The sequence below is a fragment of the Carcharhinus amblyrhynchos genome, chromosome 10 (assembly GCF_965287045.1).
Source record: "Carcharhinus amblyrhynchos chromosome 10, sCarAmb.v2.hapA, whole genome shotgun sequence".
NCBI classification, from domain to species: Eukaryota; Metazoa; Chordata; class Chondrichthyes; order Carcharhiniformes; family Carcharhinidae; genus Carcharhinus; species Carcharhinus amblyrhynchos.
Window position 1 is genome coordinate 88,542,763 of NC_137333.1, and position 23,314 is coordinate 88,566,076.

At 39.2% G+C, this 23,314-nt stretch overlaps 1 protein-coding gene across 3 annotated transcripts in view; it reads right to left on the bottom strand.

Annotated features, from left to right (window-relative positions):
- Positions 1-769: 769 nt before the first annotated feature.
- Positions 770-23,314, bottom strand: part of rab6a (RAB6A, member RAS oncogene family) — a 95,182-nt gene continuing 72,637 nt past the window's right edge. For all 3 annotated transcript variants that reach the window (XM_080197543.1, XM_080197541.1, XM_080197544.1), the window contains 4 exons: positions 17,693-17,804; positions 14,630-14,723; positions 5,262-5,328; positions 770-3,023 (listed from right to left, as the gene is read on the bottom strand). In XM_080197543.1, coding sequence (XP_080053669.1) covers positions 2,959-3,023; positions 5,262-5,328; positions 14,630-14,723; positions 17,693-17,804 — 338 coding nt within the window. In that variant the 3' untranslated portion in view covers positions 770-2,958. The remainder of the gene's footprint in view (positions 3,024-5,261; positions 5,329-14,629; positions 14,724-17,692; positions 17,805-23,314) is intronic.

A 23,314-nucleotide genomic window follows, 5' to 3' on the forward strand; every position in this document is an offset into this window, starting at 1 on the left:
AGTCTAAACTAGTAAATGATCCCCAAAGTAAAAGTGATCATGTATGATAGAGATAGATTTTGGTCTGAAAAGAGGGTCTTAAACTTTAATAAGGAGAATTACAAGGATATGGCTGAAGTGGACTGAGAAAATAAGGCAAAAGAAACAGTGCCAGACATTTAAGATATTTCGTAACTCATTCCAATAGGAAAGACATTAACAAAAAGAATGCATTATCCATGGGTAACAAAACAGTTCAAGATGGTACCAAATTGAAAGAAAATATGCACAATGCTGCAAAGATTAGTGATAGTCAGAGGATTAAGTTAATTTTAGAAACAAGCAAAGTATGCCTAAAATAGGTGAACCTGCCTCCCAGAAACACCTGCCAAGTGGACAGTTGGAGATGTAGCTTCTAAAATCAGGTTCATGAACCATGCAAAGGCCCACAGAACCTGCGACCAGCAACACACTCTCTTTGGCGGGCAATCATTCTTGTTAACAAGTGATCGACAAGGAAGGGGACTTCTAAATGAGCTTCATGAACATGCAGCAGTAACCCCAGCAGATTGCAAATATCTAACTGTTGTTCTAGGATTCATTTTAAATGTAAATCTCTTTTCTGATCAATCCTCCTCTTCAATTTCCACTGCCTTCATGGTGATGTACAAGGCCACAAATGAGCACAAATGTCAAAAATAATAATTACACAGTAAAATGAGACCATTTTTACAAGTTCACAGTTTAGTCCATAAGAAACTGGAGGCAAAAAGAGGACACACTAGTCAGGTACTTCGAATAGGCAGGTGTTTATTTTGTTCAGGCTTTGGGTTTTTATTTTACATTATCAAACAGAGCTGAGGTACTAGTGATATTCCAGGACAAAATTTTTTCCATTTTTTTCGTAACTTCAAGGGTTATCATAGTAACAAGACATACGCAAAAGTAGTAATGAATATACAGTTGCATGGGTACAACAGTCAAGCCAAGTAAGCCATATTCTGTTCAAAAACCAGTACTACTGAAACTGCACACTACTGCACCACAGAAGCCTTGAGAGCTCAGCTTGTGAAATAACTTTCAAATCATACTTGAGAAAAATGCTGCTCTCGAAACAGTGTTCACAAGCTTGTTAATTTTGTCAGTGTATAAAGAAGTTCTGATAAAAATCAGCATGCTCTTGTTTGGTCAAAGAACTTCCCCAGTTGAGCTTGAATAATAGTTTAGATATTTTGGTGAAAAAGATTGTATGGATAATCCATTTAGTGTTATTTTCTTGTACTCCCAAGAAAAATGTTTTTACATTAAAAAATAGAGATGGCAAAAAAAAGAGAAAAGAACCCAAGCCACACCATCTTACAATATTTTCGGTAGCAAAATTATGAAAAAAATTAGTAACCCAACAATGGATAAGCAAAAAACGGCAGTACATTACAGCTCTGGCATGCAGGGCTGGGAAGTAGCTATTTCCAGGCAAAATCTTTAAAGTTTGACAGGGTCAAGTCCTGGTCTTCGTGAGACATCTCTATGCCTGTGTATGCCACACCAAAAGTAAGGCAGAATTATGATTCTTAGCAACAGTGAGACCAACCATACCTGCAGCCTTACTTGAACAACGCATAGGGTGTAGGCACTTAAAGGATGCAAAAATCCTAACTGGAGGGCATGACACAGTTCCATATGTTTTTACTTTCTCCAATAGGAAATACAGAATAAGTGGTTAACAGCATTAACTGGAAACAGTTCCTCCACCCTACAACCAGTTAGTCTAAACATAGTTAAGATATTAAAGATCAAAAATGAACAAGTAAAATAAACCTATTGTGTTCTATGGAGTGAAACCTAACATGACAAAAAAAGCGAATCAGATTGGTCACATTTATCTAAAAGACTTAAAAACTGGAGTACAGAAATAAATTAAGTGGGCAGATGAACAACTGAGTTAAATAAAAACGCAAAATCATATTATTCCGGGTAGGTTAGTCAAACTACACAGAATTACAAACGCCTAACCAATATGGAAGCCCTAGAACAAAAAGGCATAAAAGATGCATAATTTTACAAGTCCTGCATGTGAAAGTTTTCCTTCCTTCAGATGCACAATTGAAGATCTCTGTATGCTAGATGACATTTCTTTTAAACGTGTGCAAGTGAGCAAAGAGAACTTTCCACCCTCCATAACACAAAGATTTGTTTTTGATCATTGTCTGCTCATTCCAATGCAAATTCCTTTAGCTGAAAATAGTGCATAATTATTTGAAAATGCACATCCGAGTGGCCATCACCATCCTAGTACACAACCAAACAATTTGACAGAACTTTATAAAAGATGTTGGAATCAGAAAGTGCTAAAAAGTAACCTTTTTTTAAAAAATTGCATTATAGATGAATCATGCACATGATGATTTCGGTGTTACATCGCATACTGGAACTGCTGTTAAAATTAACAGGTTTTTGGAAAGTTGCTAGTGATGTTTGGTGTAAATTGATTTTTTTTAAGTTCTCTTTGCACCCTTGAGAAATTTAGTTTTTTATCAACAGATCACAATGAGAAACCTATCATTTTAAAACAATTAAAAAGGTCTAATTCACTGGTGTCTCATTGTTCAGATAATGTAGTCACTGTCATAAAGCCACTTAGCATTCAGATGTTATCTGCATAACTGTCCTTTACACTAAACAGTTACAGAATTCCATCATTAAAAGTGCAATATTATACAACGCAAAGAACAAAATGTGTCTTCTGATTAAAAGTAAACTGATGCAAGTTGAGTTTTGGCAATTACATTTTTTTGTATTTATTTCCAATGAAGACACTGACATTTTCTCCACGTTTGTGCTAGTGAAGCTAATAGATCAATTACAAGACAGCCAGCAATGATGAATTGCAATACTTTACCAACAGGGTAAGATTACTAGCCAATATTCACACTGTGGTGGATGGTAATGACAAATAAGCAGTGGCCTATAGAGCCGATATTAGCAAGAGCACCCTCCCTCACTGACTGGTTGCTCTTGGGTTTTTTCCAGTTTTATATCGATCACTGAAAGTTAACTGTGTTAAGGAAACTTGTCATGCATGAACTATTTCCAAACTTAATGCTTATCGTCTTTAAACAAAGCCTTTACAATGAGTATAAAATGAGAAACCCAAATTACAACCTGTTTGAACACTGCCCCCACTGTGCCTAAAATATCTTTGCAAAGCATGTGATTAATTTTTGTAAATACCCAACTTTGAAGTGACATGGTTTCATTCGAAGAAAATTCAAACCTCACAACCAAACTCCTGTATTAGCGCTGGAGACACAAGGCTGTTGCCAACATCAAATCCCACTGTTCAACTTCCATTTCCTATTACTCCTCTGCCCTCCATTCACTCCACTTTTGCATCTATTTATTTCCTGGCACTTGTGAAGTATCATTCATTGGCAATCCATTGCTCCCTTGTGATTATAACCTAAATATTTTTGTTCTGCTTTGCAGCTTTCTAAGAACTTTTGAGTATGGTTAAATATCTTTCACTTTGAAAAATATCCAATTATCTTTAATTTATGAGTATTGATTTAAAAAAAAAGGAAATGGTGAAGCTTCTGACCTCCTTGCTCTCTTCAGGGTATTTAGCAGGAATATCAGTATACGGTGAAAACAACAATTTATACCGTATGAGAAGTTGGAGCTGATTGATTGGCACGCAGACTCTTGATTGGTACAGGAATTGCCATGCAGAATGCAGTAGTAACAGTGACTGAGAATTAACTCCTGAGCATTGTGGCCGAAGTATGGTGACCAAGGGATTTTCACAATAACTTCATTGCAATGTTAATGTAAGCCTATATGAGACTAATAAATAAACTTTATTTTTTGAAATTCAAACCAGGCAGCTAGATCCTGTTCGGTCAAAAAACTGCCGAGGAATAAACTGGCAAATTTCTTTCTTCAACTAAAACAGGTGCAACGTGTGTATATTTCTGTATGTAAAGAACAGGAGTAGGACTAGGGGGCACAGCCTCAAGATAAAGGGGAGGCGGTTTAGAACAGAGTTGAGGAGGAACTTCTTCACTCAAAGGGTGGTGAATCTCTGGAATTCTCTGCCCGTTGAAGTGGTGGAGGCTGCCTCGCTAAATATTTTTAAGAAGCGGGTTGATGGGTTCTTGATAAGAGAGGGGATTAAGGGTTATGGGGAGAGGGCGGGAAAGTGGAACTGAGCCACGACAGATCAGCCATGATCTTATTGAATGGCGGGGCAGGCTCGAAGGGCTAGATGGCCTACTCCTGCTCCTATTTCTTATGTTCTTATGTTCTTAATATATGTAGCTTCCAGTACATGTAAATGCGCCACATTGTGAACACAACTGAATCCTAAGTCAGTGTAATTTTTAGCACACAAGATTATTTAACAAATGTGGAATCACATCTAATGTTGGACAATGTATTTCGAGTTTTGCATGCACAGGCTGGTTAAGTATGGTCTATACCTTGCCCATTGCGAACAGTGGCTGGGGCAAGTTGTTTGGCATGATCTTCTGGTCTTTGGAATATATGCCCTAAACACCAGCATCACTGGCACTGAAATTCATATACCACATTACCCATTTATGCAACAGGCAGAATGCCTTATTAACTTGATGACAGCATTCAGTTACTGGCAAATAACACTTGAGTTGCTACTGCACAGTAGGAGTGTGAAACAGCTAGCTTCATCCATGGCTCAAATCTTTTTGAAACATTATGCCCTTACAGAGTAACCCAAGGTAGAGTGGACACTTTTCGGGGTTGAAAGTGATGGCTTAGGGCCCATTCATGAGCTTGAATGATATACAGAACAAATGATCTGATCAGGATAGCCTGAAAAATTCTCAGATTTATAAATTGCAAATTTTAGTGTGTAGAGTTAATTCTTGTGCAAAGAGTGCACAGAAGGTCTTATGCTCAATATTCTGCCTGCTTTCAATTCCCTGCAGCCTAATTACTTGGTTTCAGCTGAAAGAAAAAAATCCTCATTGCTAACATCCAGCTAAAGAATTCATTCATGCTGAAAGAATATGACATAAATTCCATTTTCCTTGTGTGGAAATAATAGCATTATCTGGAGAACATAAGGAACTTAAAAACACATCTTACACTGCAAGATTCAAAATTATAAATGCAGAACAAGGCAAGCACTCTGCCAAAAAGACCTTGCTTTTTCAACAAGAAATTACAGTTCTCCTAAACTAATTAATCAAATTCAGCAAGAAAACCAAGGAGAATTTTACTTGTACAATCCAAGGAAAGGATACTGTCTTCTCTGCTCTTATCCTGTGTGCTTTCCATTCCAGGCAAGGCAGCAGCTACACGCCGGAAAAGCTGAGGAAAGAGAGATTGTATAAGAATTGGCTTTTTATTTTGTTACTCATTTAGCTGTAGAAAACATGAAGAAAAATTAGGGACAAACTATTTCCATTTGCAGTCAGAGTAAGAACCAGTGAAAACCAATTTAAGGTGGACAGCCAAGGAACCAATGTTGATATATGAGAAAAATATTTTTAGGACTGCTGAGAAGAGACAGGCTGTCAAAGCTTTTTGCCTTGCACTCATCAGGACTGAAATAAGAATGTTAAATTTCAAACCGAACAATAATTTATATTGCACAAGAAAAGGGTGCTGACTGATTGGCAAGCCAGCTCAGATGATTGGTCGAGACATTGCCATGGTTCAGTGAGGCAAGCAGGCCTGCAGACCTGATGATCCTGACCAGCAGAACAAGTTCATCACAAAATAGCATTTTTGATATCGCAAGAACTTGTGTAAAAGGTGGCTGGCTGCCTTGTGAAACTACTTTTCTAATTCTAATAAAAACTTGCACTCGGATGAATTTAGGTTCTTTCAGATCCTTAGACGAATTACAAAATATTTCTTGACCATCTAACTGACAATCTTCTCCTCCAGAAGCTGAACAGAACCATAAGATAAGCAATTCCAGGCTTCAAGCCACAGTTGCAGAGACTACTCCTATTCTCCACTTGACTGTCAAAAGACTTTACCTTTCAACCTTACTTCAACGAGATTATACAAGATCGGCAAAAATCACCAAACTAACTCAACAGGGAAACCTTGAATTTTCCTGTTCAAGGGAAAACAAATAAATGAAGAATGGAAAGATATACATTTTACTTAAAAACAAAAAGACTACAGTGAAGTCTCGCTGACCTCAAATGACCATACACAGGAACATTTATCAACTAATTATTCGCTACTCTGGTTAAGGAAACCACCCACAACTAGCAGGCTATTTCAACGTGTGCATCAGAAGATGGAATCAATACTGAAACATAGTTCATTCATTGAGGTATTGAACTCTTAACCTGAAGAAACATTGCTACCAAACATTTCCAGGATTCAGCATATGCACTACCAAAACAAAGTAAAACTGAAGGCGGGAACTCTAACAGCCAAAAATGTTGTTAACTTGAGCACAGCCACAAAGCTTCTGCCTTCACCCATTGGCTAATTAAAATTTTAGTAGAATCGCTGCTATGCCAAATAGTTGAACATAAAGGAAAAGCTTCCGCATATTGATGACAGCAAAATAGCATTCTTTTTAGTCTGCTGGCTCTTGACTAATGAGAGCACAAAGAGACGCATTAAAGCCCAATTCAAATTCACTCTTTGGTTAGTAATGGGTTTAGTAAATTCTTTTTCCTATCAAAACTAATTACATGGAATGATGAATGTGGTTTTGTTCCATGTAGAAGACCGACACTTTATACATAAAATGATAATTTGCTTAAATGTGTGGAAGTATGGAGTTGTTGATAAGATATGCACATCATGTCAACTGAAGTACAGTTTCACGACTCTAACCAAGTGCCAAATATAGCAGATTACAGACTGACAGCTCAAATAAGAAAAACCACTCCTTAAATGCAAGAAACTTAAATCAAGCAACTCAAACTTTAAAATGAAAAAAGCGTGTTTAATGCAAAATTGAAATCATATGTCAAATAGCCTCAACTCTTGCTAAAGCTCGGACACCACTAGACACAACAAAATTTCCTGTTGAGGCAGATAATAGAATTGTGTTCAAAAGTCAAGACAGGCTATAAAATTTGATTTGTCACATTAGCATACAGTGATAAGTATTGTTTCTTGTGCACTATAAAAACAAGCATACTGTTCATAGATAACGAGAGTGCAGAATGTAGTGTTAGTCATAGCCAGGGTGTAGAGAAAAATCAAGTTAATGTGAAGTAGTTACATTCAACAGTCTGACGGCAGCAGAGAAGAAACTGTTCTCAAGTTGGATAGTAGGTGTCCCCAGACTTTTGTATCTTTTTCCCCAGCGGGAGTCATGCCTGGGGTTCTTGATTATGCTGGCTGGATTGCCGAGGTAACAGGAAGTGTAGACAGCGTCAATGATGGGAAGCTGGTTTGAGTGATGGACTGGGCTTCATACTTTGTAATTTATTGGGGTATTGGAACTTCCACCCACCTGACAAAGAAACAGCCACTTCCGAAAGCTAGTGGCATTTGCTACAAATAAACCTGTTGGACTTTAACCTGGTGTTGTGAGACTTCTTACTGTGTTTACATAAGAACATAAGAAATAGGAGCAGGAGTAGGCCATCTAGCCCTTCGAGCCTGCCCCACCATTCAATAAGATCATGGCTGATCTGAAGTGGATCAGTTCCACTTTCCCACTTTCTCCCCATAACCCTTAATACCCTTGTCTGTCAAAAACCTATCTACCCGTGTCTCAAATATATTTAGCGAGGTAGCCTCCACCACTTCAACGGGCAGAGAATTCCAGAGATTCACCACCCTTTGAGTGAAGAAGTTCCTCCTCAACTCCGTTCTAAACTGCCCCCCCCCCCTCCCCCTTATCTTGAGGCTGTGCCCTCTAGCCCTGCTGTCCTTTCTGAGCGGGAAGAATCTCTCTACCTCTACCCTATCCATCCCTTTCATTATCTTATACGTCTCTATAAGATCCCCCCTCATCCTTCTAAACTCCAGCGAGTACAGACCCAGTCTATTTAGTCTCTCTTCATAGTCCAACCCCCTCATCTCCAGTATCAGCCTAGTGAACCTCCTCTGCACTCCCTCCAAGGCCAAAATATCCTTGCGCAAGTGCGGCGACCAAAACTGCACACAGTACTCCAGTTGCGGCCTCACCAGTGCCCTGTACAGTTGCAGCAAGACCTCCCTGCTTTTATATTCAATCCCCCTTGCTATAAAGGCCAGCATTCCATTCGCCTTCTTGATCACCTGCTGCACCTGCAGACTGGGTTTTTGCAACTCATGCACAAGGACCCCCAGGTCCCTCTGCACCGTAGCATGCTGCAGCTTTTCGCCCTTTAAATAGTAATCCCTCCTACTATTATTCCTGCCAAAGTGGATAACCTCACACTTGCTAACATTATACCCCATCTGCCAGGTCCTCACCCACTTGCTCAGCCTATCCAGATCCCTCTGCAGACTTTCCACACCCTCCGCACAATTTGCTTTTCCACTCATCTTTGTGTCATCAGCAAATTTCAACACCCTACACTCAGCCCCCTCCTCCAGATCATCTATATAAATGGTAAATAGCTGAGGCCCCAGCACCGATCCCTGCGGCACTCCACTAGTCACCAACCACCAACCAGAATAGCATCCATTGATATCAAATCTCTGCCTCCTATTAGACAACCAATCCTCTATCCACGCTAACACCTTACCCCCAACTCCACGTGCCCTAACCTTCTGAAGCAACCTTTTGTGCGGCACCTTATCAAACGCCGTTTGAAAATCGAGAAACACCACATCCGCTGGTTCCCCTCTGTCTACCGCACTAGTCACATCTTCATAGAAATCCAATAAATTCATCAAACACGACTTCCCCTTAACGAATCCATGCTGCGTCTGCTCTATCAAACCATTTTTTTCTAGGTGCCTCGCTATTTCTTCTTCGATGACGGATTCAAGCATTTTTCCAACTACAGACGTTAAACTAACCGGCCTATAATTCCCTGCCTTTTGCCTGCTACCTTTTTTAAACAGCAGCGTAACATTAGCCATTTTCCAATCTTCCGGCACTTCCCCGGAATCCAGCGAAGTTTGGTAAATAATCACTAAGGCATCCACAATCACCTCTGCCATTTCCTTCAGAGCCCTGGGATGCATTCCATCTGGTCCTGGGGACTTGTCCACCATCAGTCCCGTTAGTCTATCAAGCACTACCTCTCTTGTGTGAGTAATCGCATTCAGGCCCTCAACTCCTACCATCCTTCTATCTTTAATATCCGGCGAACTATTCGCATCCTCCTCCGTGAAGACCGAGGCAAAAAACTTATTTAAGGCCTCCGCCATTTCCTCATCTCCCACCACTAAATCCTCCCCCCCTCATCCTCTAAGGGTCCAACATTCACCCTAGCCAGCCTCCTCTTCTTTATATATTTGTAAAAACTCTTACTGTCCTTTTTTATATTTAGTGCTAGTTTAGCTTCATAGTCTATCCTTCCTTTATCAACTTCTTAGTCATTCTTTTTTGATTTTTAAACCTCTCCCAATCTTCTACTCACCCACTACTTTTAGCCATTCTGAACGCATCAGCTCTTAATTTAGTACTCCCCTTTATTTCCTTCGATAACCACGGCTGGTTATCCCTTCTCCTACATTCCTTCTTTACCTTCGGAATATATTTCTGCTGAGCACTGAAAAAGATCTCCTTAAAGATCCTCCACTGTTCCTCAGCAGTCCTACCAACCAATCTGCGTCCCCAATCTACATTTGCCAATTCCTCTCTCATCCTATCATACTCCCCGCTGTTCAAACAGAGGACACAGGTTCGGGACCCTACTTTCTCATCCTCCATCTGCATCAAAAACTCAACCATACAATAATCGCTCGTCCCAAGAGGATCCCTCACAACAAGATCCCTAGTTCTTCCTGCCTCGTTACACAACACCAGATCTAAGATAGCTCGCTCCCTCGTTGGTTCCATCACAAACTGTTCAAGGAAACTATCCCGACAGCATTCCAAGAACTCTTCCTCAAGCCCACCGCGTCCGACTTGGGTCAACCAATCAATATGCAGATTGAAATCCCCCATAATTATTGCCGCTCCATTTCTTTGCTTGTTTATAGCCTGCCCCACCTCTAAGTTATTATTTGGGGGCCTATAGACCACACCCACCAGCGTCTTCCTCCCCTTACTGTTCCTTATCTCCACCCACAACGATTCCACGTTCTGCTCTTTGGAGCCTATATCTTCCCTTACTACCGCCCTGATATTATCCTCAATCAGCAGAGCTACCCCACCCCCTTTTTCCTCCCGTCTATCCTTCCTAAACACTTGATACCCCCAGACATTCAGCTCCCAGTCCCTGTCACCCTGCAACCACGTTTCCGTAATGGCCACCAGGTCATATCCATTTGTGCTGATCTGCGCCACCAGCTCATTCACTTTGTTCCGAATGCTTTGTGCATTCAGGTAAAGTGTCTTTATCCCAGCCTTTACCTGTACCCTATTTGAAGGAACGCTACCAACCTTTCTTATGCCCCCTACTCCCTTTATTATTGGGACATCCTCAACATTTTCCTGCGCCCGTACCCTCTCTTTTACTTTAGATATTGTAATTTCTCACACCCCTGCACCCTCCCCCCCCCTCCTAATTAGTTTAAAGCCCTATCTACAGTCCTAGTTATACGATTCGCCAGGACTCTGGTCCCAGCACAGTTCAGACGAAGACCATCCCATCTGAACAGGTCCCACCTGCCCCAATACTGGTGCCAATGCCCCATAAATTCAAACCCATTCCTCCCACACCAATCCCTGAGCCACCCATTCACTTCTCTAATCCTATTTACCCTACGCCCATCTGCACGTGGTTCAGGTAGAAATCCAGAGATAACTACCTTGTCAGTTCTGCTTTTTAATTTGATTCCCAGCTTTGCATACTCCTTCTGCAGACCCTTAGTTCCCATTTTGCCTATGTCGTTGGCATCCACATGTACCACAATGACCAGATTCTCACCCTCCCACTCCAGGTTCCTCTGCAGCCCAGATGAGACATCCTGGGCCCGAGCACCAGACAGACAACACACCCTTCTGTATTCTTTATCATTGTGACAAAAGACAGTGTCTATACCCCTAATTACACTATCCCCAATTACCACTACATTCCTCTTTATTTCTTCCCCTTTGTCCTGTGTCTGCACGACTGTGCCGTGGGCAGTTTGCTCATGAACCTTACAGCCCTCATTCTTGTCCACCCAATACAATGCCAGCATCTCCACATTATGACTACCATTCAGGGATGACATACATATGTTGATGTTAGAACGAACAGAAACCAAGGGGACAGTTAGTGAAATATACAAAGAGAATCTTTAAAGGGAGACAATGATACAATTGGGCAACCTTTTTGTGGAAGCAGGGAGCACTGTCCATCCAGCATCCTGAGGCGCAAAGTCCAGTTACCAGAGGAGTGCAGACTTCTATCTTTGCTGAACCAAGAAAAGATATTTGCCAGAATAACTGTTCAATTGTATTCAGTGTGGTACCTATAAGCTGGCCTTTACTTATAGATCTATTGGATATGTTGCTGGGGTGGAGGGAAGACCTAAAAATGTATTTTGTAAATGTATTTTGGATCAGAAGGGTAAATATTCATGGTTGTGTTAGTAGGCTTGCACGTAACAATCTTAGATTATTATAGTCCTGTTCGTGTTTTTGTGTCTCCTCTTCACTGTAATCAATAGTCTTTAATAAGAGTTATACTACGACTGGGCTGGTTACTATGCTCACTAGATATCACGTGGCCCCTTACTGTTCCTGTCGACAAAACTAGACACCATCATGAACTGGTGTTTCTAAAGGTGGGACATCGTTGCAGTTATCAGCAGGGGTTGTGACACAATTAGGAAAGAATATTTGAGAATTGGCTGCATAGGTTCCTTCAGAAAACACAGAAGATGACAGTCAGGTGGTTATGTTCCACCTTCAAGGATAGAACAGGTAAACAGAATCTACAATTCTATAAATGATAAATATCAGCTTCTGGCCGACTGTCCTTTTGCACCAGGACATGAATCTCAACATCCTTATAAAGTTATAAATCACAGTCTCTGTGGCAGAAAAATTGTGGAACATTCAACTTGCCAAATGATTTGTACCACAAGGCCAAATTTAAACTTCGAAAGCTGTGAAAAATAGCACACAATTGCAATTAAAAACACTGAGGAATATGGGCCCCGAGATCTTGCTGTCAGCAGCAAACCAGAAATATACATGATTTCCTGCATTAAAAAGTGGGGGACAGGGGTATGGAAGTGTTTTAACAATTCTACTGAATTAGAAAGCTGCGCTCTACACCTCCTGGAGAAGCTTAAATATATCAGTACAAAACAAGTGCAAGTACACGGCAATCAGTTAAAGCTTTACTGATAGATCTCCACAGAACATCAGTGTCACACCACAATTTCTAAATTTAAGTGCTAGTGTGTCCCCAGAAGTTGTGGTGCCATTGTGACCCTCGATAGCTGCAAAGATTACACAGTGTTTGTTACTACTGGGATCACATGGGCAGTAGGTGGCACAGTGAGTTAGCACTGCCGCCTCATAGCACCAGGGACTCAAAGGTTCGGTTCTCAACTTGGGTCACTGTGGCGTTTGCATGTTCTCCCTGCATCCACGTGGGCTTCCTCCCACAGTCTGAAAGTTGTGCTGGTTAGGTGCATTGACCTGAACAGACGCCAAAGCATGGCGACTAGGGGAATTTTACAGCAACTTCATTGCAGTGTTAACGTAAGCCTTACTTGTGACTAATAAACAAACTTTACTTATGATCTGGGCTACGGTCTTCAACATTCGCACATGCAGTAAATTTTCTTCCCGCTACACTAAACCACTCCAAAATATCCTTATTTCAGTTCTGTTAAGGAAGAGGCAAGGATTATCAAACCCGGTGAAAATATAGCAGTAATCAAAACAAACCCCTAATTCAGCTTCTGGCTTCCAATTACTTTTATACTGGAATTTTTAAGATAATTGGAAATAATGGGCACCACTTCATGTTTCAACAAAAAACTTAAAATAGGACTACTACATAGCATAAGACTCATCCTAAAAACTTCTGCAGCACAGAGAATTAGTACCTTTCTCTTGATTTGACAGCAAGTTTCAATGCAAGTAACCAAATACCAAGAATTCCTGAGTAAAAATTATTTTTTAAAATACACTAGCCCCGGTAAGAAGCAACAAATATCTTGCAAACTAAGTTTCAATGAAATGGCAAATACGGTAACTATGCAAGAAAAATAATTTAAAAGAAAATGTATATTTCATAAATAAATCTCGCAAGTAAGGGTTGAATACATTAGTCCAACAAAGCAAGAAAAAAGATCAAAAAGCTGAATTTCTGTCAGTTGCATGCTTGTTTATCAGAACCATAAAGTTTAAGCTTAATAAGAGTAGAAGCATCAAGTGCAATATACATTAAGTTGCCCAGAAATTTGGTTGTTCCACCTTAAAAACAAAGAAATTGTAATTTATTGAATATGCTGCAGACACAATGAACAAATGGTGTCTTCTGCACAGTGACAATTTTGAGATTTCTGTGAAAAGGAATGACTGTCAAACATTAAACCAAATACCCAAAAATGAAATTCTGTAAAGATTACAAAAGCAGCCAAACTGAAGCAGGTTAGTAGTGTTTGGGGCCAAAATGCTGGAGGATAATTTGAGTTCCAAACAAAATCGACTTAACAGCAATCTCAATGAATTATGCAGCACCCTGAAATTCTAGGTTTTCAAAAAGGGTGTAGTGGTATCAACAGCTGAACTGCTATTTTTGGACTTAAATCCCAATTGAACACGCACAATATTTTTATTTCTTCACATTGGAATCACGCAATCATTTGGTATAAGATAGTGACAAAACAGGACTTCCACAAATGGCACACCATGAATATATCAAGCTCTCCCTGCTCGACATTGTAGCATTTCTTTGCACACATACATTTCAACATCACAGTTTTTGCTTTGTGCCTGGGGCATTTTGTCAATATAAATTCAAAAAGTTCTACAGTGTAGCAAAAGAAAAGAACTCCATCTCGTTGTCATAGAGTTGCATGGCACAGAAAAGCCCTTCGGCCCATTGAGGCCGCACCAACAATAACTACCACACCTCTGGATGTTCACTGTTTATACATTAAATTTTCAAAGGACATACTATTCAGAGACCTAGCCAAGAAACAAATCAAACAGCTTGTGTCTTTATTTGTTGCATAAAACTGAGTGGGACCTCAAAATGGTTTGAGTAAATGTTATAAGTAATATGAGCTGATGTTCGTACGGCAAATATCAGTCTTACACTAAAATCAATATGGTGCTTTGCCATATCGAGCCTCAAAGTGCTAATCATCTGCAGAAAGGAAAAACCTGACTTGTTAAATTTGTTGCAAGTCGGGTTTTTGATGAATGAAAAACTGGTGTTCCTGGAGGCTATAATTAACTATTTGCATTTGCTCACAATGTGTGTTGTTTCTGGCTTCATGAACTGGCACTTCAGAACATCTGACCGAAACACAATGCTATCACAAACATATAACCAATATAAAAATAGGGTTTTCCACTGTAGCCACAGAAACAAGCAAATCCTACAGCATACTCTTATTACTCACTCACCTGTTTTACATTGTAGCCAGCTTTAGCACTAGTTTCAATAAACATTACATTCAGTTCTTTGGCTTTTCTTTCTCCTTCCTCAATAGCAACTTGCCTGAAAGCAGATAAAACAATTTGTAATGGATTTCAAACTAGGGGATGTAAGTTGGAAAGACAAATAAAAATATTGATGTGAATATCACAGAAAAGTACTTGTTTTGCTATAAGTACTTGTAAATGTTACAATTTTATGCAAATAATATAGAGTAGCAACTTCTGACCAAAACAAGAAATCCTCACATGAAAGTGATTTGTTCAGATGCCACAATAAGGAACTAAAGATCGGGCTTAAAATTACTAGAATTGACAAATGGCAGATGCATGATGTTAAGAGTTATGGATCCTCATTCACAAATTAGATCACAAAAAGATGAATAGGCAATCATCCAAAAATATTTCAGACGATAATATCCCTCATTAATTTTAGACCGCAACACATTAATGAAGACTAAAGTGTTAGATTTGTGAATCAATTTTATAAATACAATATTAGAAAATATTTGCGATTAATGAATAGTCATTTATTCATTAATGTATCCCTCTCCTCCATGAAGTAATTTAGATCTACGTTGAGAGCAATAAAAAGTTGCAGCTTTTTTTACATTTCTAATGTCGAGGTTGCCAGAAGTCTCATATTTCTGAAAGTGACTAATATTTACAAGCAGCGTCACAAGAAAACGTGGGCACAAAAATGGTCATTTGGGCCTTAATGATCAACTTCCATAGATTTGATTTGATTTATTATGTCACGTGTTGGTATACAGTGAAAAAAGGCAGTGAAACTGTTTCAATAAAGCTGCATTTAATTTGTACAGAACCATTTTAAAAGGCAGTTTTTCCAAAAGGCATCTTGAAAATTTTGGGTCATAACATTATAAATTTTCACATTGCTTGGTGACCACCAAAGCAACGGCAACTCATCAGCATCAAAGAAACATGCTTAGAGCTGCTGACAATAATTGTGAATTTTAAATCATATTGTGCCTTTAAGGAAAATTGTTGAGTTTCAAGATTACTCCAATAAATTTTAGTGCTGAACACTGCCAGTCATCATCTCATTCACTATTAAAAAAAAAGCTGTCAGTTGGCCATTATAAAATCCAAAGATTTGAAGGTAGTAGTTAAGTGCAACTAGCAGCAATTCTTTTTCTTTTTATTGAGTCTACTAGGACAGATAAATGGGCTCATGAGCAGTGATACATTAAAGGCAGCTATAGAATGAAAGGTTAACTTTTCAAAACAGTAGGAGGAGGATGAGTAAAGACATTAAGCTTAGATGAATGATGCACATTATTTTAGTGCTTTGACTGAAACTGTCTTGGTACAATGGGCTAATTGGAAACAGGATTGGAAGCAGTGATCTAGTTGTGTGTGGAGAATCTGGGAGAAGTCAAAGAAACAATTCACGAAGTGCTAAATTAGAAAATAATTGCAGAATGCTTCACATAGCTACAAGTGAACATCGGTGGGGGGGGAGGGGGGGGCACATTCCTACAACATCAGGAAAATATTTACATTATCTCTAAAAACACGCTTCCATGTTGAGAGCTAATTTATCCATTTCATTATTAATCAGATGAGCAACATTGCTATATCATGAATTTATCAATTTTGAGTCGTGCAATGTTCCATCAAAATCTTAATTCTGCAAAATAAAATTTGTAAAAAATTACTCAAAAAGGTTTTGTAAGATTGCTTATTAGGTTAAGGGGTCATTTTTAGAATTCCATTCTTATTTTGTTAGATACTTGGCTTTATAATTTTAAAATGACTGATTGCTAAACATTGCTTATGCACCCATGCACTATAACTCCTCCTTCCATCCCGTTAACAAAAATCAGGCTTTGTAAATCAACAATTATTACATATCCCAGCATAATCACTCACACCAAAAGCTCCAACTTGACTGTCCAACTTTAAACTATTACTGCTCCCTTTGTCTTGTATTCCATGACATCTTTCTCATTTAATTTCCCCTGCTCTTTAACATATCCCTGATCTATTTTGCTCCACTTGCCTTTTCTCCCTTTCTCAATAGCACAAAACCCACTATATTTTAACCTCACACCAGTTCTAAAGAGGAATCATATTGGACTCAAAACGTTAACTCTGTTTCATCTCCACAAATGCTGTCAGACCTGCTGGGATTTTCCAGAATTTTCTGCTTTAAATATGCAAGTAGGCTGCTTCCAGTAGTTGAGGGCTGTTTAGAACAATGGCATAGTAGAAATTTATTTTACAGGAGGCTTTGAAAACACTTTCAGGCTTAGTGGTTGAAGCAGAAACTGTGGCCAGGAGGTTCCCGTGAGAACATAAGAAATAGGAGCAGGAGTAGGCCATCTAGCCCCTCGATCCTGCCCCACCATTCAATAAGATCATGGCTGATCTGTCGTGGCTCAGTTCCACATTCCCGCCCTCTCCCCATAACCCTTAATCCCCTTGCCTATCAAAAACTAGGCAAGGGGATTAAGGGTTATGGGGAGAGGGCAGGAGCCACTCCATGTTGTCATGGCTGCTTTGTTGAAGGTTAGTCGGAAATTGTATTTACATTCAGGGTTTCCACCACTGTTCTGGAGCAGATAGAGTGGAAGTGACTATGAGGAATTTACAGGCCTATAATCTTCTTTCAATATTAAATTTGATAAGTGAATTACTGAAAGGGGTTTCAAGGGGTATGGAAATAGGATGCAGGAACTAATAAGATAAACAACAAATGGTCTGGTAATTTGAAATTAACATCTGCAAGGTGACCGATTCAAATTCATTATGAATTCAATGTTTGACTGTGGGTCCACAAACAAATTAGAGAAATCTTCCACTTGGTCACCATCCAAACCTGAGATGAAAGCTGCCTGGGTTTAAATACTTATGGGTAATTATCAGCAGGGTAATATGCAAACAAGCATGCACAGAAAATTAAATGAAAACCTTTGAAATAGGGTTTGATATGTGGTATTTAACTGATGGCTTTCCAGCACCAGAGGTTTCACAATTTACATCACTGTGTAATGAAAAAGGTCTTACCTTTTATCTGCAAGATCTGTCTTATTTCCCACTAACATTATGATAACATCACTTCCCCTCTCTGTTCGGACATCATCAATCCATTTTGTGGTTTGTTGGAAGGAGTTTACATCTTTTGTTTTAAAAGAGAGAGTGAGAATTAGATACAAACCGACCCCAGATTTAAAAAATATCCAGAGGTAAAAGACAGAGTAAAGAAATTGAAGAAATCCAAACTGGTGACTCTAGTTCCTCCTAATGTCTAACACTACAATGGCGAGGTACAAGAAATAGCGAGTCAACTGAAGTGACCCAGGAAAATCCCAGCAATTTATTTTATGCGGTTAAAAGACCAATGTCAATAGCAACTTGAAGAATTACAGATTGAACTTCCACATGAAAACTTGCTAACATAAAAGATTAATATAAAATATGATAAAAATGTGAACCGTAGAATACCCAATCCCTTCAAAAACTCTGTCTATGCACCATGAAGCACAACCAATCAACATAAAAAGTAAATCACAAATAAATGAAATAATCATCCTGCACAGAAAACGGACATGCCAAGAGGACTTTCTAAGTAGGGCTGTGGATAAATTGAGTACGTTTCAGAAGCAGTGGTACCCAGTTGGAGCACTCAGCATAGTATACTGAATGCAGGAGGCATTTCAAGTCATATTGCTAGGAAGTGACTTTTCCCAAATGATCTTACTAAACCGACACCCTCAAGGTACAAAATTCAATCTGCCCACAACTACCAGGATAACCTCCAGCCTTGCTACATCATTTATGTCATAAATGTTTGCAAATATGCATCTAGTTTCCTGCTCCACTATAAATTTTGAATTATTTCTCCAATAAAGACCAACATTTCAAGGAAATAAACTCACCTTCATCCTCCTCTGATTGCATTTCACTTCCCACATACATGTTTATTATACTATAGGGGAAAATAGTTGGGGCTCCATCCCCTTAGTTCTAAATAAATTGTCTTGTCAGACGATAATCTTTTTGAAGGTCAAGATGTGACCTAACAGATGTTCAAAATCATCAGGTATTTTAACTGAAGGGGCATTAAAATTGAGCTAAGTAAATGGTTTGTAGAGGGAGCCAGCCAGTTTATCTTCAATCTTCTGATTCCTAAAATTCTAGGATTAGAATTCTATAAGTCAAATTTTCTCATCTCTGCTTAATAATGGTATAAATTAAAGGTCTGTTGCTGAAAAGAACACAAGCTATCCACATTGAACACTCTTAGCTTTCATTAACATTGGTGCCATACACCTTAAGAATCAAGTTAAAAACATGATTTGGTGATTTCAAGTTAAAAAAAAAATGCAAAGCAATTTTAAGTGAGAAGGATTGAGCCACTGAACTGCTGGCACCAGATGAAGTGTGCCCATTTGTAATATATTGTGTATTTGCCAAGGTGAAGGCAATTTAATAAACTCAATGTACACTCACGTCATAAGCACACTTGCTGTGCAAACCTAGACTTTCTCTATTCAGCATGGTGACACAGTGGTTAGCACTGCTGCCTCTCAGTGTCAGGGACTTAGGTTCAATTCCAGCCCTGGGGTGATTGTGTGGTTTGCATGTTCTCTCCATGTCTGCATGGGTTTCCTCTGGGTGCATCAGTTTTCTCCCACAATACAAAGCTGTGCAGATTAAGTTGACTGGCCGTGCTAAATTGCACCATACTATCCAAAAAACATTAGGTTAGGTGGATTAGCTATGGTAAAGGTGAGAGATTATAGAGATAGGGTGGAGGGGAGGGCCTGGGTGGAATGCTCTTTGAGAGTCAGTACAGACTCTATGGGCTGAATGGACTCCTCTTGCACAGTAGGGATTGTATGATATTACAAAAATCTCTATTGGCATGCGTTTACTACAATTAACCACAATTACTTTAAAAAATGCTTTGTCAATTCATTGTTTTGAAATTATTTCTTTCAAATATCCTCTAAGTCTATGTCAACCTATTTTTCCTATTATGACATTTTGGCATCACATATGTACGCACCCAAAATATAATACTTTGTAAGCATTGGGCTTAATTAGCTATTTCCCTGCTATTCTACTAATTTGTGTCATTTTCAAATTAACAAGACATAAATATTGACATCATTGTGTAAACTGAAAAAAGGTGAGCCACCAACTTCTATACTAGCACAAGTAACTCTTTCAGATCTGAAATGGCAGCTTTTATTTACAAGCAATTCTACAGCTTCTGCAGTAACATTACAATTTAGAAAACGTTTCAGAAGGAAGGAATTTGTGACTGTTGATGGTATAAAGCAAGAAACCAGAGGTTCCAACAATGGTGCGGTCTAAGAAGTGAAGGCAATTTTCCCCCATTTGTCACCTCATCTGATCTCAATTGCTCACGTTGTTCCGTTGTTTAAAAAAGGCTCAAGTATATGCTGGTAAGGTTGACGTCAGTAGTAGGTAAATTATTGGAAGGAGTACCAAGAGATAGGATCTACAAATACTTAGGTGGACAGGGACTTGTTAGGGAGAGTCAACTTGGCTTTGTGCGTGGTAGGTCATGTTTAAGCAATCTATTGGAGTTTCTCGAAGAGGTTACTAGGAAAGTGGATGAAGGGACGGCAGTGGATGTTGTCTACATGGATTTCAGTAAGGCCTTTGACAATGTCCCGCACGGGAGGTTAGTTAGGAAGGTTCAGTTGCTAGGGATACATGGAGAGGTAGTAAATTGGAAGAAGCCAGCGCGTGGTAGTGGAGGATTGCTTCTCTGAGTGGAGGCCTGTGCCTGGTGGGGTGTCACAGGGATCGGTGCTGGGTCCATTGTTGTTTGTCATCTATATCAATGATCTGGATGATAATGTGGTAAATTGGATCAGCAAATTTGCTGATGATACAAAGATTGGAGGAGTAGTGGACAGTGAGGAAGATTTTCAAAGCTTGCAGAGAGATTTGGACCAGCTAGAAAAATGGCAGATGGAGTTTAATGCCGACAAGTGTGAGGTATTGCACTTTGGAAAAACAAACCAAGGTAGAACATACAAGGTAAATGGTAGGGCACTGAAGGGTGTAGTAGAACAGAGGGATCTGGGAGTACAGACACATAATTCCCTAAAAGTAGCATCACAAGTAGATAGGGTTGTAAGAAGAGTGCTTTTGGAACACTGGCCTTTATAAATCAAAGTATTGAGTATAAGAATTATGTTATGATGAGGTCGTATAAGACATTGGTGAGGCCGAATTTAGAATTTTGGTCACTTAATTACAGGAAGGATACTAATACGTTGAATGAGTGCAGAGAAGGTTTACAATGATCAGGACTTGAGAAACTGAGATACAGAGAAAGGTTGAATAGGTTAGGATTTTACTCCCTGGGGCATAGAAGAATGAGGGGAGATTTGATTGAGGTGTATCAAATTATGATGGGTATAGATAGAGTGAATGCAAGCAGGCTTTTTCCACTGAGGCTAAGGGAGAAAAAAACTAGAGGACATGGGTTAAGGTAGAAGGGAGAAAAGTTTAAAGGGAATATTGAGGGGGCGGGGGGTGCTTTTTCCACAGTGGTGGGAGTGTGAAATGAGCTGCCAGATGAAGTGGAAAATGCAGGCTCACTTTTAACATTTAAGAAAAACTTGGACACGTACATGGATGAGAGGGGTGTGGAGGGATATGGTCCAGGTGCAGATCAGTGGGACTAGGCAGAAAAATGGTTTGGCACAGCCAAGGGCCAAAAGGACTGTTTCTGTGCTGTAGTTTTCTAGGTTCTATGGTTCCAATTCTTAAGTGAAACTTAAAGCCCAAAGGTTCTATTGTCAAGTGGCATCAGATCATTGAAGAGCTCATGCAACCAATCTTGTAACCAGAACTGGAGTGTTGCGCAAATCCTGAAAGAGTCAAAAACCTTTCCATGATAAGACATCTGGAAGAATTAAGCTTGGATGCTTTCATCAACACAGCCTTTCAGAGAACAAGGCCTTGCTTTTATGGAAGTTACTAAATGGTGATAGGTGTTTTGAGGTATTGATCGCAATGTTAGATTTTGCAGGTAGGATGGGCAATGCTTCAGAGACCAGTGAAGATTCAACTAATACCTAACAGCCTTTGGAGAGGCAAATAGCAAGGTGCAAAAAAATACAAAAATATGGTTATCATTGCACTGTTAACTTCTGAAATCCAAACATTATGAAAACTCAAATGTCATGTTAAATCTTCAAGAAAAACTTTTACAGGACTGAAATTGCAACAGTGAATTGATGACAGCTGTTTTAAAAAAGCTATTTGCCCATATCCCCAGTTCTTCTCTCCAGGAAAACAGAACAGCAAATTTTAAACTAACCAAATTGGAAAAATAAGAGCACTACTTTCTTAAAGATAAAAATGACACTACACTATTGCATACAGAAATTGATAAGAATCAGATCAAAACAAACGTGGAATCGGGTTAAAAGTTAATTTTAATTCTGCTCTGATTAACAAAGCTCTGTGTTGAAATATTTAAAGAGACTTATTACTAGGTCATAAAGATGCAGGAGCACAAGTAGGCCATTTAGCCCATCGAGTCCACTCCACCATTCAATGAGTTAACCGATCTATGATAATCCTCAACTCCACTTTCTTGCCTTATTCCTATAACCCTTGATTCCTTTACTGATAAAAAAAATCTGTCTATCCAGCCTTAAATATACTTTAACCTAACCTCTACAGCGCTCTGCAGTTAAAAAATTCAAATTCTCTACTCTCAAGAGAAGAAATTCCTCATCGGTCTTAATGTTAGTTAATGTATTTATTTGCACGACCCCCTCCCCCAACCTCTGTCCTTTGATTTAGTATTTTTGGAATGGTTAGTATTTCCCATTACGAAGACTGACACCACGTATTTATTTAACTCTTCTGCCATTTCCTGGTTCCAAATTATTATTTCCCCAGTCTCATTCTCTAAGGGGCTTATGTTCACTTCAGCCTCTCTCTCCATTTTTATATATTTAAAGAAACTCTTGCCATCTGTTTTTCTATACCCTGCTCATTTCCCCTTAATTCATCAGCTCCATCACTTTTTCGGTCACCTTTTGGTTCTTAAAGTATTCACAATCCTCTAGTTTACCACTAATATTTGCCACCTATCAGTTTAATACTATCCTTAACCTCCTTAGTTAACTATGGTGAATCTTTTTCCTCACTGGACATATTTATTGAGTCATGAACTATTTTCGTAAACATCTGCCATTGTTGATCAACTTTCTTTCCTGCTAAACTCCTTTCCCAGTCTACTCCAGCCAACTCTGCCCCTTTCCTTTATAATTACCCTCAAGTGCAGCAGTTTTTCTGACCCATGTTTCGCACACTCAAACAGAATGCTAAATTCTACCATGTTATGGCCACTGGTTCCTAGGGCATCTTTCACTCAGTTTATTAGACATGCTCGTTACACATTACCAGATCCAAAATAGCTGATCCGTGGTTGGATCCACAACACATTGTTCTAGGCAACTGTCCCAAATACACTGGGAATTCTTCCTCATGGCTACTTCTACCAATGTAATTTTCCTAATCAACATGAAAATTAAAGACACCCACAATTTTTTTTTCTTCACATGCCCTTGCTATCTTCTGATTTATTCTCCATCCTACAGCAGAACTAATGTTAGGGGGCCTATA